The sequence below is a fragment of the Neovison vison genome, chromosome 13 (assembly GCF_020171115.1).
Source record: "Neovison vison isolate M4711 chromosome 13, ASM_NN_V1, whole genome shotgun sequence".
NCBI classification, from domain to species: Eukaryota; Metazoa; Chordata; class Mammalia; order Carnivora; family Mustelidae; genus Neogale; species Neogale vison.
In genome coordinates, this window is record NC_058103.1 from 94,152,479 (window position 1) to 94,166,909 (window position 14,431).

General features: G+C 36.2%; 1 protein-coding gene across 1 annotated transcript; it reads right to left on the reverse strand.

Annotated features, from left to right (window-relative positions):
* Window positions 1-3,178: 3,178 nt before the first annotated feature.
* On the reverse strand, window positions 3,179-4,120 carry LOC122894595 (olfactory receptor 4F15-like). Its single transcript, XM_044232374.1, has one exon. The coding sequence runs from the start codon at window positions 4,118-4,120 to the stop codon at window positions 3,179-3,181; it is 942 nt and encodes a 313-aa protein (XP_044088309.1).
* Between the last annotated feature and the right edge of the window lie 10,311 nt (window positions 4,121-14,431).

Genomic DNA, 14,431 nt, shown 5'->3' on the forward strand with positions numbered 1-14,431 from the left:
TTGAATTGGCTTAAGTATACAAAAGGTACTCATTAGTAGATTTCACTGTAGAGTATTCAGGCCACACAGGCAGAGAAAATTAATTGAGAAAAGGAGAAAGAAAAGGACAGAAGTACTATAATCCTATGACCTTTGACTGAATATACAAAGAAAGCCCAAACAGTATTCAAGAAACTATTCACGTTATTTGTTTTTACTCTTTGTTGGTCTTACTCATTTATTTAATGATAAGCATTTATTGAGCATTTTCTGTAGAGTTCTTACTCATTAACATGAGTAAACAGTGTTATAGCACTGCTATATATAGCAGTGACTATGATGGACCCAGCCCCTTCCTCATGCGGAACTTAAACTTTAAAGAGGAAGATCTACGTCGAATAAGAAATTATTTTAATTCATTATTATTAATTATTATTATTGATGTTACAAAAGTGGCATTAGGGAGTGGTATAATATATACAATGGAAAGAGTTCTTCTGGACCCAGGATCTTGGAAGTGTTTCTTGATAAAAGAATGTTGAAACAGAGATTTGAAGAATGAATAGATATTAATAGGCAAAATATGAAGGACAGATGTTTGAGACAGAATGATTAGCCAGGGCAAAGCCTCGAGATGAGAGAGAATGAAGTTTTTTTTCCCCCCAATTTATTTATTTTCAGAAAAACAGTATTCATTATTTTTTCACCACACCCAGTGCTCCATGCAAGCTGTGCCCTCTATAATACCCACCACCTGGTACCCCAACCTCCCACCCCCCCCGCCACTTCAAACCCCTCAGACTGTTTTTCAGAGTCCATAGTCTCTCATGGTTCACCTCCCCTTCCAATTTTTAAAGATTTTACTTATTTATTTTATTTTAGAGAGAGAGACAGGGGGATAGAACCTCAAGCAGACTCATTCCTGAGCACAGGGCCTGATGCAGTACTCAGCTCTGGGTTCAGTCTTATGAACATGAGATCATGACTTGAGCTGAAACTAAGACTCCAAAGCTTAAGGGACTGAGCCACTTGGTGCCCAGAGAAAATAAAGTTTTAGGCAAGCGAAAGAAAATATAATTTCCTCTGGAGTTGTCCTCTGAGCCGGGAGAGGAGGATAAGGGCCAGGCCTTGGATCGCCTGATAAATCTTGAAAAGGAGCTTGTATTTTAATTTAAGAGCATTGGTAAGTATGTGAGGGGTCTTAAGGAGAATAAACATGTACTTATATTTACACTGAAAAAAATCTCTCATTCTGTTTGTAGATAATGGGAATAAAGGCAAATCAGCTTTGAAGAGAGAAGACACATAGTGACTCATACTCAGTTTGAAAAATGATATGTGAAGACTTGGACAAGAATGGTGACATTTAGAAGAAAGCAAAGGACATATTTAGGAGGTGTTTAGAGGTTGGAATTAATATGATTTGCTGATTTATTGAATAGTGGGGATTGTGGATGGAGGAGTCCATTATTACTCCTAGATTTTGCACTGAGAGACTAGGTTAATATTGGTGCCACTTACTGTGACTAGGGACCTGACAGAAGAATGGGTTTGAGGATAAGATAATTAGTTTAGTTTCAGATCTGCTGAGTGGGAGATGCCCTTGAAGCATCAAGCCAGCAGGCAGTTAGATTTATGAAGTAGGAACACAAGAAATAATAGCCTGGCTTAAGAATAAAAGCCAATAATAAAATTAGCTGAGATGGTAATTAAAGCCAAGAGAACGGATGTCCCCTAGGGAAAGAATATGGAGTGAGAAAAGACCAAAGTTGCGATTCTGAGGAACACTGAGTGTTGGAGCAGAGGAGAGAACCCGGCAAACTGTTACTGGGAAGGAACTCCCCAAGAGTAGGAGGGAAAAGTGGGAGACTGTACCATCTCAGAGGCTCAGTGGATTGTTTGTAAGAGGGAATGGTTAGCAATGATCAAGTAAAGAACTTCCCATCCAGATGAATACCAAAACATTAAAAGAAGTATTAATGATTAATTTACATGGAGTAAGCAGAGATGTTATTGAAAAGGTTCCTGGAGAAACACTGGACAAACAATATAGGCATTATTTTCCTTAATTGAGTAGATTTTATTTACAGAGAAGTATAAACAAATAAATGAAAACATGTGTACTTTAATAAAGCACTTATTCCAAATGTAGAAGTGCTCAATCAAATTGAATATGCCTTACCACTTTTGGCTTTTCGTTTATCTAAGATACATAAACTTTTGGGAAACATTTTGTCAGATCAGCAAACCATATTCAAAGAAGCCAGAATCTCTAAACACACATCTTAGGGTGATTATTCTTCAGTGAAACAGCTATTAGTTTTAAATTTTAGTTAATTAAATTTTTAAATATTTTATTTATTTGAGAGACAGCACAAGCTGGGGGCAGTTGCAAGGGAGAAGGAAAAGCAGGCTCTCTGCTGACAGGGAGTCCCACATGGGGCTCAGTCTCAGGACCCTGAGATCATGACTCGAGCCAAAGGCAGATGTTTAACAGACAAAACTGCCGAGGTGCCCTGAAACAGCAATTACTTTTATGGGTTTTTTTTTCTTTGAGAATAAACTAGGATAATTGAATATTTGAAAATCTTCATCTTTAGAATAGTAGAAAGTGAGACAAAATTTCAGAAATCTGTGGTTTGTATTTATTTGAAGTATTCACAGTGTAAAGAGTTATCCTTCTCTATTTAAAGCCAATCAAGTCTAAACAACTAAAACAACATGCTTAATCTAAGTAAAAAATAGTTGATTTTGTTTCTTATTCTAAGTTAAACTCAAACTAAAATAAAAATTAAAAAGTAGAATTTATTGATTTTGATCGACTCAAAGTTACATTTTATCAATTAAATCCATAAGTTACCACGAGATATATTTATCACTTGTTTGACATATGTCTTCATAATTGAGAGTAAATACAATTAGCAAGTCACAGAAAATGGTATTTGAATGTTAAGTTTACTCCTATAAATCAGCTCAGTTTTCTTTCTTACCTTTCTTCTCAATGTAAGTAGGTGATGTCAATTTATTCTCTGTCATTAGCAAAATAAAATCACCTCTGACTCAATAATCAATTTCTACAGGGGGACTTTTGTTGAACTATCATAACAATAGTAGTTCTTACCATTGTAACGATGACAATCACATGACTTGCAGTGCTCTTGGTGAGCCTGAAGCATGTGGTCTCTAGATCTGCTCCAAATCATTGTGAGATCCCATGAGGACCCACAATCCGTTTGCCCAGTCTTCTCATGGCCACTCTCATGTCTTTGTTTCTTAATGTATAGATGGCAGGATTCAAGAGGGGGGTGATAGCAAAATCAACAATGAACAAGTACTTATCCAGTGATGTTGTGGGGAAAGGCCACACGTAGAGAAACATGCATGGTGTAAAAAACAAAATCACTACAGTGATGTGAGCTGACAGTGTGACAAATGCTTTGGACAAGTCCCCTGAAGAACGTTTCCAAACAGTGACCAAAATGAAGATATAGGATATAATTAAAGAGAAGAAGGTAGCCATGGATATAAACCCACTGTTAGCAATGATTACAAACTCTAGCTTGTAAGTGTCTACACAAGCGAGTTTCATGACCCGAGGAAAATCACAGTAAAAACTATCTACTTCATTAGGGCCACAGAAGGGCAAGTTTATGACAAATACAAACTGAGATACAGCATGGATTATCCCCACTATCCAGGCAGTCACTACAAAGGAAACACACATTTTGGGGCTCATGATGGTCAGATAGTGGAGAGGCTTACAGATTGCAGTGTACCGGTCATATGCCATGGCTATGAGCAGCACCATCTCACCTCCACCCATGACATGAATAAAAAATATCTGTATTATGCATTTTGGAAAGGAAATGATTTTGCAGTCAGTGAAAATATTAGTGATTATTTTGGGCACTGTGGTAGAGGACAGACCTAGATCAAGGAGAGAGAGGTTGGCTAATAGGAAGTACATGGGAGTGTGTAAATGAGAGTCAATAATTACCAGGAACACAATGAAGAGGTTTCCCAGGATGATTCCCATGTAGAACACAGAGAAGAACCAAAAGAGAAAAAGGTGCATCACCCATGAATTTGAAAGTCCAATCAATACAAATTCAGATACCACAGAGACATTTGTTGTATCCATTGGCTCAATCAGTAGAGAAGAAGCTGAAGTATTCTAAAGGTAGAAAATAAGGCAGAATTGAGAAATATGGGAACTGAACATTGATATGTTGTTTGCCCATCAATGATTTTGTGGAAAATACGTGGCAAGTGTCTAATTGAGAAGTTCAAATACATACAGAGAGGACAGGGGAAAGGAAGAAAAAAAATAGAAATGAGATAATCAAAAGTTAGGCTAGGATGACAGGGAAAGAAATCATGTAAGAATAAGGCAGGTAACATGGAGGAATTAGGAGCAAAGAGTAACATCTTCCTGGTAGAAGGTTTCTTTACCATCCTCTTTGTATAATAATTTGGACTTCTTCTGTCTTCTCCAAGTATATTCAAGAAAACGTCTTCTGTGTCATAAATAGTTAGCCATGATTTGAATGTTCAAACCCTTAATCATATTTGTGCACAGATACTGTAGCAGAATGTACTCTTTGATTATTCTTTTACTTCACATCTGCAAAATTTCAGGCATTAATCACTCATGCAATAGTGAATAGTGACCAGACAATGATTGTAAGAATGTTGACTCTAAGAGGAAGCATTAGCTTAAAATGAAAAGGCTGAGTCCTCTGATAGTTTCCAATATTGTGACTGCAACCAGTGCCTTGGATAATTAAAATGTACCTTAAACTGGTGAAATGCTAAATCCCAGAGTGTCAGCAGACTCTGAAAAAGGGCTTCTACTTACTTTGCTAGGATAGAGATATTGTGCTTTTGATAGGTCTATTTTAGGATTAATAAGTGTCAATTCAAACACAAAACTGAAAGACTGGTGACTTTACTTAAACAAAATGTTTAATCATGATATACTAAGAGCATGTGAAAAATACATGACCCCAGAGAGTCATGAAAGATAAAGGTCATGAGAGCTTGTCTTCAAGTATTTGAAGTTTAACTAAAATGCTATTTGAAGGTGAGTAGAATGGCTACAAACAACTGTTATTTTTCAAGGGAAATATCTGTTATCACTATGGATAAACAGAAAGGTTAAAGATGGGGAGCATAGATGGTACAGTCGGTTAAGCATACAACTTTTTGGTTTCAGCTCAGGTCGTGATGTGAGGATCATGAGATAGAGCCCTGTGTGGAGCCAGAGCCCCATGTGGAGCTTCTTGCTGGGCTCTGTGCTCAGCAGGGGTCTGCTTGAGATTCTTTCTCCCTCTCTCTTTGCCCCTCCCGCTTGTGCTCTCTCTCTCCCTCTCAAATAAATACCTAAATATTAAGAAAAAGAGAAAGGCTGAAGATATGTATAGATAGCTTGTATTTGTATCCATTCATTATGTAAAAGGAAAAATTAAAGGTACATTTCAAAGATATGATTAGAAATGAGATGATACTCAGAAAGGGGGATTTGATAAGATGAGCTAGGCCATCACAAAGAAGCAAATTTAGACTTGATGAGATGTCTGCTAAATTATTAAGAATAATTACTTCTAAAAGAATATACATTTGATGTGCTCTTTATAATAATACACTACAAAAATATGTAACTATATGAATCAACATTTTAGATCATTTTGGATAATGGCATTTTAGGTACTTCTAATACTAAAAATGTTGACCATCTATGTTTTGTTGTTTTCTACATTAGCCATGTATGTGTAATAAAACTTATGAAAAGGAGGAAATGGACATACAAATACGGAGAATAAACTGGTAGTTGCCAAGGAGAGGGTGATTGAGGGATGAGCAAAATAGTGTAATGGGGAGTGGGATATAAAACTTGCAATTATGGAGTAAATAAATCACTAGAATGAAAGTTAGAGCACAGAGAATGTTGTCAATGGCACTGTAATAGCATTGTATGGTGAGGTATGGTAGCTACACTGTGGTGAGCATAATCAAAATAATTAATAATTATGAAAAGGAATTGGAAGGAAAGCAATAGGAGAGGGGCAAGTAAAGGAAAAAGAATTCTGTGAAATATATGGTTGGAGTAGAGTATGCATATATGTGATAGAAATAGATTATTAATTATTACTATTGTTATTATTATTTTGGTACCAGCATTTCTCAGCAAGTGATGATTTCTGGGGATAACTATAAAGAAAAGCTTCATGTTTCATATCTAATTTTAACCAGAAAGATACCGGTTTCCTTGCTTAGAGAACATTAATATACATGAATGAATTTTGGCTCAAGGAATATAATGACTGGTAGCTGGATGGCATTTTACAGAATGCTGGTGTGTCTGTTATTTGAAACAGGCAAGTCCTACACCAAGAACAGGAAAACACTAACAATAAGCCACTCTTTACCTTCCCAACTCAAATTTCCATATATTTCCATATAGTCTCTAGAAGAGAGAACACCTATCTGTTTAGGTATTTGATGGAAATTGCCATACTTTGTAAGAAGGTAGGTTCTTATTTTAGCCGTGGGATGAAATATGAATAATCTATGTGATTATTGACCATGGGTTGGTGTCAGAGGGGCATGTAGCCAAGTTTTGATGAGATACAGAACAGTGACTTCTGTGGAAGGTTTTCTTTCCCAGATTAAAACCCAAAGATTAATGTAGAGAAGTCTCTTCTAGCTCTTCCATTCCTGCATTTGATATTAATGTGATACCCAAAGATGCAGCAATCATGACCTTTGAGAGTCTACGTGTTAAAGATGATATTATGAACAGATAGAAAAATAATCCAGTCTAAAAGGTCTTTGATGGATGCCAGCAGATGTCTGCATTCTTAGGACACCTGGGTGCCTTTGGTCAGTTCATGATCCCAGAGCTCTGGGATCCTGAGCCCAGCACTGGGCTCCCTGCTCAGTGTGGAGCTTGCTTCTCCATCTCCCACTACCAATGCTTGTCCCCTATCTCTCTCACTCTGTCAAATAAGTAAAATATTGGGTATTATGGAGGGCACATATTGCATGAAGCACTGGGTGTGGTGCATAAACAATGAATTTGGAACACTGAAAAAAAATAAAATGAAAAAAATATTTATAAAAAAAGGTCTACATTCTGATATCTTATCATGGAATAAAATAAAATAAAAAACTTTAAGAGACTGTAAGTCAGGCATTGTTAACTTCCTGAAGCTGAATGCATTTTTGCATTCTTAGTCTTTGCATAACAGAGCTCTCTTGTTTTTTCTCCTATATCGCTAACTTCTTTCACTGATGCATGGATTTTTTTTTTCCTGCTTATTTTTGAGTGTTCCTCTGTAACTCAGGAGACCTAAAATTTTTTTTTCATTTAAAACATGTTTCATTCTTTTAACTACTCCCCACTCAAAAGATTTCTGTATCTATAGCTCTATTCCTGGACTCTAGCATAATATATCCAAGACTGTACTTTAGTACATAAATGGACATCCCTCGAGCACTTCAAAGTTAAATTGTGCAAGTCTGAGCTCATGATTTTTTCCTCTTTTTAATGTCTTAGGAAATATCATGACTATTATCTCTCAGGTGCTTAATCCAAGAATCTCTGAGGCAACTTTTCTCCCCTCTCACCTTATATGACAGGCAGAAAGCTGTACCTCTTGAATATTTCTGTTTTGTGTCCTGGTCTTCATTTCCACTGTCAGTTTTATTTCAGATTTATATATTTTTCATTTCTGAATGATTTCTCTCTCCAATCTTAGTTAAGTCTAGTCTCTTTTCTATAGTCTGCATTCAGATTTATCTATCTAAAACTCAAATACGGTCCTATTACTCTCTACTCTAAGCCTTTGGTTCTATCATTCAAGATATTTAAAATTCAATTGTGGGGGTGCCCGGGTCGCTCAGTAGGTTAATTGTCTGATTCGGTTTTTGCTCAGTTCATGATCTCAGGTTTATGGGATCAAGCCTTGCGTCTGGATTAGCATTCAGCACAGAGACTGCTCAGTATTCTCTCTCCATCTTTTTCCTTCCCCATATGCACCTCCCCACCCTCTCTGTCTCTCTCAAATAAGTAAAAATATAAAACCTTAAAAAATAAAAGTCAATTGTGTATCATATAAGAACTGTGGGTTGCTGGGGGGAGGGCGGTTGGGAGAAGGGGGGGTAGGGTTATGGACATTGGGGAGGGTATGTGCTTTTGGGTAAATTGGAAGGGGAGGTGAACCATGAGAGACTATGGACTCTGAAAAACAATCTGAAGTGGCGGGGGGGGGTGGGGAGGTTGGGGTACCAGGTGGTGGGTATTATAGAGGGCACGGCTTGCATGGAGCACTGGGTGTGGTGAAAAAATAATGAATAATGTTTTTCTGAAAATAAATAAATTGGAAAAAAAGAACCTTTATGAACTGAACACATTACTATATATTTTTTCACATTTCAGCTCTTTCATATACTTTCATGTATGTTATTCCTTGTCATTACAAAGTGGAACTGCCTTTGGCTCTTAGACCTAGTAACTTGGTTGCCATTTTAGTCCTGCCATTTGTGAGTTACATAAACTAGGGTAAGGTAGTCAGTTATGCTGATATTTATTTGTCCATAAAATGAGAGGTGACTAACTTCACCAGATGTTATGAAGGTTTGAGAGTATATGGGTATAACTATCTGACAGAAATGTTAATTCCCCTTTTCCTTTATCCTTCAAACTTTGATTAAATGCTAGTTACCCTGAAGTATTTATTGATGGCCCCAAGCAAAATAGTGTCTATAAACTATTGTTAAATCTTGTATCTTCTTTATAATAAAGCACATTATAATTTCTTATGGATATTAGTCTTCCTATCACCTACGACTTCTTTGAGAAAAGAAATCTTTTTTTTTTTTAAGATTTTATTCATTTATTTGACAGATGGAAATCACAAGTAGGCAGAGAGGCAGGCAGAGAGAGAGGAGGAAACAGGCTCCCTGCTGAGCAGAGAGCCCAATGCGGGGCTCGATCCCAGGACCCTGGGATCACGACCCAAGCTGAAGGCAGAGGCTTTACCAACTTTGTATACCCCAGTAGTTAGCATAATTTCTGGCACAAGGTAGGCACTACTAAATGAGAGTCTTCACTGACATTCATAGGGGAAAGTTGAAGAACATGTGGCAAGAAAATCAGGTGCTTAGAAGCCCCTAAGGGACATATGGTGGAGAAGAAATATTCACCAAGTGACTTTGTGAATTGACCTCATTGACACCTTCACACTGATGTGAGAGTGGAAACCAGTCTGGAAGCCAGAGAACTCCTTGCCATGAAAATATCCTTACAGAGTGACCTCAACACCCCACATTCCCATGTAGATCTAAATCTAATACAATAAAACTAGCAAAGTTACAAACTTTCCTCTTCATTTTTTGCCTCCAGCAAAATGTGCATAGTCATTACAGATACTGGAACTTTCCTCAAATTATAGTGTAGTATTATTGCATGCTACAGAAATATTGCTGAACAGAAAAACATCACCATAGATTTGGAAAAATTCAGTAATTTAGAAGGACAGGAGGGTTATCATAATAACCTATGAAAAGCTATTCACTACATGTATGAGGAACAGAATGTTTATATACACTTAAAACTATGTTTATAGATTTCAGTGGACATGGAACAAATTAGAACTTTGGATGAATGAAACTGAAAAGATGCATACTTTGTCATTAAGTTAAAAACGATTATAAAACATAAAACATCACATATAATGTAAATGTATATACGGAAATATTTAAACTTTATACCACAATATCTCTAAGTTGTGGGATTTTAGGTGATTTTATTTTTTCCTAAATATGAACTCTTTTTTTCTATATTTATTATAAATGATATATATAGATTTTCTAATTTCCAAAGAAAATTTGAAATTAGTCAAAGAAATAGGAAAAATTATATAAGAGCAATTTTATAAATAGCATTATTATATATAACTAATAGCAAACGTACTGGAGACAGACTACCTGAATTTGAATCTCCATCTCCTTGATTTATGTCCTTAGGTGAGTTGCTTCACTTCTCTGTCCCTGAATTTCCTCAACTGTAAAATAGAAATGATAACAGTACTTACCTTATATTGTTGTTGTGATGATTAAGTGAGTTAATACATGGCAAACAGTGGAACATGCTGTGTCATATAATAAGTATTCACCAAGTTTTTAAAAATAATGATGATTTTTTGAAGACTTGATTATTTTTGCTTTCCACAGATGCAGATAGCTTGCTCTGATAGATTGTGTTCTGTTTGAATGAAATAGACAAAACAAAGTTTTATTTCCATAAATCTAATATCATAGAAAAAAAGGGATGGAAAACTGAAGTCCTTTCACATATCAGTTTAATAAAGATATGGGCTCTTTGAAGAGAAATTAACCTCACAATAAAATTGAAATCATGAAAATGAGACCTGAATATATATATATATATATAATATAGATATATATATCACTTGATATATATATATATCTATATTATATATATAGTGAAAATCATCCAAGTAAAGAGGATGAGTAGAAAAAAACCTTGAGATAGACAGAAAAAAATTTTGGGAACAAAACGTAACCAGTGTGGGGGAAGTTAGACAGCACATTTCATTTGTACCTGTTCAGGTTCAGGTCTCACTCAGCAAGAGCTGAGTGATTTCAATTGTATTGAAGCAAGAGCTTCAAGAGATTGAAACACACAGACAGTTCACACCCTTTTGAATCACGACTGTTTCTTAAGATAGAAAGTTATAAATAGTTCCCACCATTTGGAAGGGTGTCAATTAGCTGGACTAGATGGTAGGACTGGGTAAAGTCTATAATTTCTTCTAATGGAAACCATGTCTTTGTGTACACTGGTTTTCCCAAAGGTAAATTATCACAACTTGCAGAAGAGATCCAGGGAAACTGAGCAGTTTTGATGTGGTGATCTGTGACTTTGTGCTTTGATCATTTTTTTTCCAAATTAGAGAATGTTAGGTTTACTTTTGTTGTCCATTGTGTTATTGTGAGTTATATGAACCACTGATAGTATCAGTTTGTCACCACTATCAAGTTTAAAGAACCTATCCTCTTATACTCTTAACAGCTTATCTCCTGTGAATTTTGAAAAATAATGAATTAATATTTGAACAAACCAGGGGAGTTCCAAAAGTAGTGCAAATTTAGATTTGAAAATGTTAGTTGGGGGGTGCCTGGGTGGCTCAGTGGGTTATAGCCTCTCCCTTTGGCTCAGGTCTTGATCCTGGGGTCCTGGGATTGAGCCCCACTTTGGGCTCTCTGCTTGGTGGGAGCCTGCTTCCTCCTCTCTCTCTGCCTGTCGCTCTTCCTACTTGTGATCTCTGTCTGTCAAATAAATAAATAAAATCTTTAAAAAAATAAAAAAGAAAATCTCAGTTGGTATTTTTAACAGCTTTATGGAGGTTTAATATTCTGCCGTCTCATAGCTGTTCTGAGTTCTTGTAATGAATTGAAGAGTAGTTATGTACTTAAACTCTCAAATTCAAATGCAGTCATTTAAAAATATCTTTATATCAATATATATTGTGTCATTGTTTTCATACTTTCTTTTAATCTTTTATTGTTTTTTTTTTGTTTTTGTTTTTCTTCTGCCCTATTTTATTTTATTTCTTTTCAGTGTTCCAAAATTCATTGTTTATGCACAACAATGGAGCAATGCTCCATTCAATATATGCCCTCCTTAATACCCACCACCAGACTCAAACTCCCCAAACTCCTCCCCTCCAAAACTCTCAGTATATTTCTCAGAGTCCACAGTCTTTCATGGTTTGTCTCCCCCTCTGATTTCCTCCATCTTTTAATATGGCTTTCTTTAGTTTTTTGAACGTATTAGTCATAGCTGATTTTAAGTTTTTGTCTGCTAAATCCAAAATCTGGGCTCCTTCAGAGATAGTTTCTATTGTCTATTTATGTCTTTCTGAGTATAGGTATTATTTACTGGTATTTTTTGTATATTTCATAAATTTTTGTTGAAAACTGGGTGTTGTAGATAACATGATATAGAAACTGTGAATTCCAATTCTTCCTCACACCTGGAGGATATTTTATTTTATTTTTTATTTTTTATTAACATATAATGCATTATTAGCCCCAGGGGTATAGGTTGTGAATCACCAGGTTTACACACTTCACAGTACTCACCATAACACATGCCCTCCCCAATGTCCATAACCCAACCACCCTCTCCCTACCCACTTCCCCCGGCAACCCTGTTTGTTTTGTGAGATTAAGAGTCTCTTATGGTTTGTCTCCCTCCCGATCCCATCTTGTTTCCTTTTTTCCTTCCCTACCCCATGAATCCCCCACATTGCCTCTCAAATTCCTCATATCAGGGAGATCATATGATAATTGTCTTTCTCTGATTGACTTATTTCACTCAGCATAATACCCTCTAGCTCCATCTATGTCATTGCAAATGGCAAGATTTTATTTCTTTTGATGGTTTCATAGTATTCCTGTGTGTGTGTGTGTGTGTGTGTGTGTGTACACACATACACATACATACCATGTCTTCTTTATCCATTCATCAGTTGATGGGCATCTAGGTTCTTTCCATAGTTTGGCTATTGTGGACATTGCTGCTGTAAAAATTCAGGTGGATGTGCCCCTTTTGATCACTACCTTTGTATCTTTAGGGTAAATACCCAGTAGTGTGATTGTTGGGTGGTAGGGTAGCTCTATTTTCAACTTTTTGAGGAACCCCCATGCTGTTCCCCATACTGTTTTCCAGCTTGCATTTCCACCAACAGTGTAGGAGGGTTCCCCTTTCCCTGGAGGATATTTTTTATGGGCGTTTCTTTTCTTTCATGTTAGTTTTTCAAATTTAAATTCAACAGCCAACATATAATACATCATTAGTTTTTTTAAATTTTTTTTATTTTAAAGATTTTTATTTATTTACTTGATAGAGAGAGATCACAAGTAGGCAGAGAGGCAGGCAGAGAGAGAGGGGGAAGCAGGCTCCCCGCTGAGCAGAGAGCCCATGTGGGGCTCGATCCCAGGACCCTGAGATCATGACCTGAGCTGAAGGCAGAGGCTTAAACCACTGAGCCACCCAGACACCCCACATCATTAGTTTTTAATACAGTGTTCAGTGATTCATTAGTTGAGTATAGTATCCAGTGCTCATCATATCACGTGCCCTCCTTAATGCCCATCACCCAGTCAACTTTTTATTATTTATTTATTTTTAATGTTTATTTATTTATTTATGGGAACAAATTTATTTTGATTTTTCTGAAAGTATCAAGAACTATGAAAAATAAGCTAAATATTTGGCCATACCAAAAGCAAAATACAAGTAAAAACAACATTTAGAAATCATGTGTGACCTTACACAAACATGTTTCAAGATACTAAGTATAACATTCTTTCCTCCACAGATCAAAACAAGTTTATTAAACCACAATACTGGAGATTTAAAAAAAAATTTTTTTTAAATTTACTTTCAGCATAACAGTATTCATTGTTTTTGCACCACACCCAGTGCTCCATGCAATCCATGCCCTCCCTAATATCCACCACCTGGTTCCTCCAACTTCTGCCCCCCGCCCCTTCAAACCCCTCAGATTGTTTTTCAGAGTCCATAGTCTCTCATGGTTCACCTCCCCTTCCAATTTCCCTCAACTCCCTTCTCCTCTCTAATTCCCCTTGTCCTCCATGTTATTTGTTATGCTCCACAAATAAGTGAATCCATATGATAATTGACTCTCTCTGCTTGACTTATTTCACTCAGCATAATCTCTTCCAGTATTATGCCTCCATCAGAAAGGATGAATACCCAACTTTTGTAGCAATACTGGAGGTTTTTAAATTGACATAACTTAAAAAAAATTAAAAGGAATAAGAAAGAAACCATTGAATTTCTACCCTGGAAATTTGTCATTTATAAAACAACATCCTCAAGTGTCAGTGACAATAAAGTTGGGAAACCTTTCACATATCAATAAAGGAATTCAGATTCCAACAGAACACAGTGCTTTACAGCTGGGGAAGAGAGCTTTTGTCACACTCAGTTATTACCAAATACAAATAAATATAAGATTAAAAATGAGCTACTAAATCAAAACTCACTTAACCCATCTCCCAGTCCATCTTCCCCCCAGCAATCATGAGTTTGTTCTCTGTAGTTAAGAGTGTGCTTTATGGTTTGCTTTTTGCTTTTTTTCTCTCCCTGTTCGCACCTTTTTTTAAAAAATTAAATTCTTCATATGAATGAAATCATATGGTATTTGTCTTTCTCTGACTGACTTATTTCACTTAGCATAATACTCTCTAGAACCATCCATGTTGTTGCAGATGGCAAGATTCCATTGTTTTTTATGGTTAATATAGTCCATTGTGTGTGTGTGTGTGTGTATTGTGTATATTTTTTCCTGTTTTGTCAAAGATTAATTGACCATAGAGTTGAGGGTCCATATCT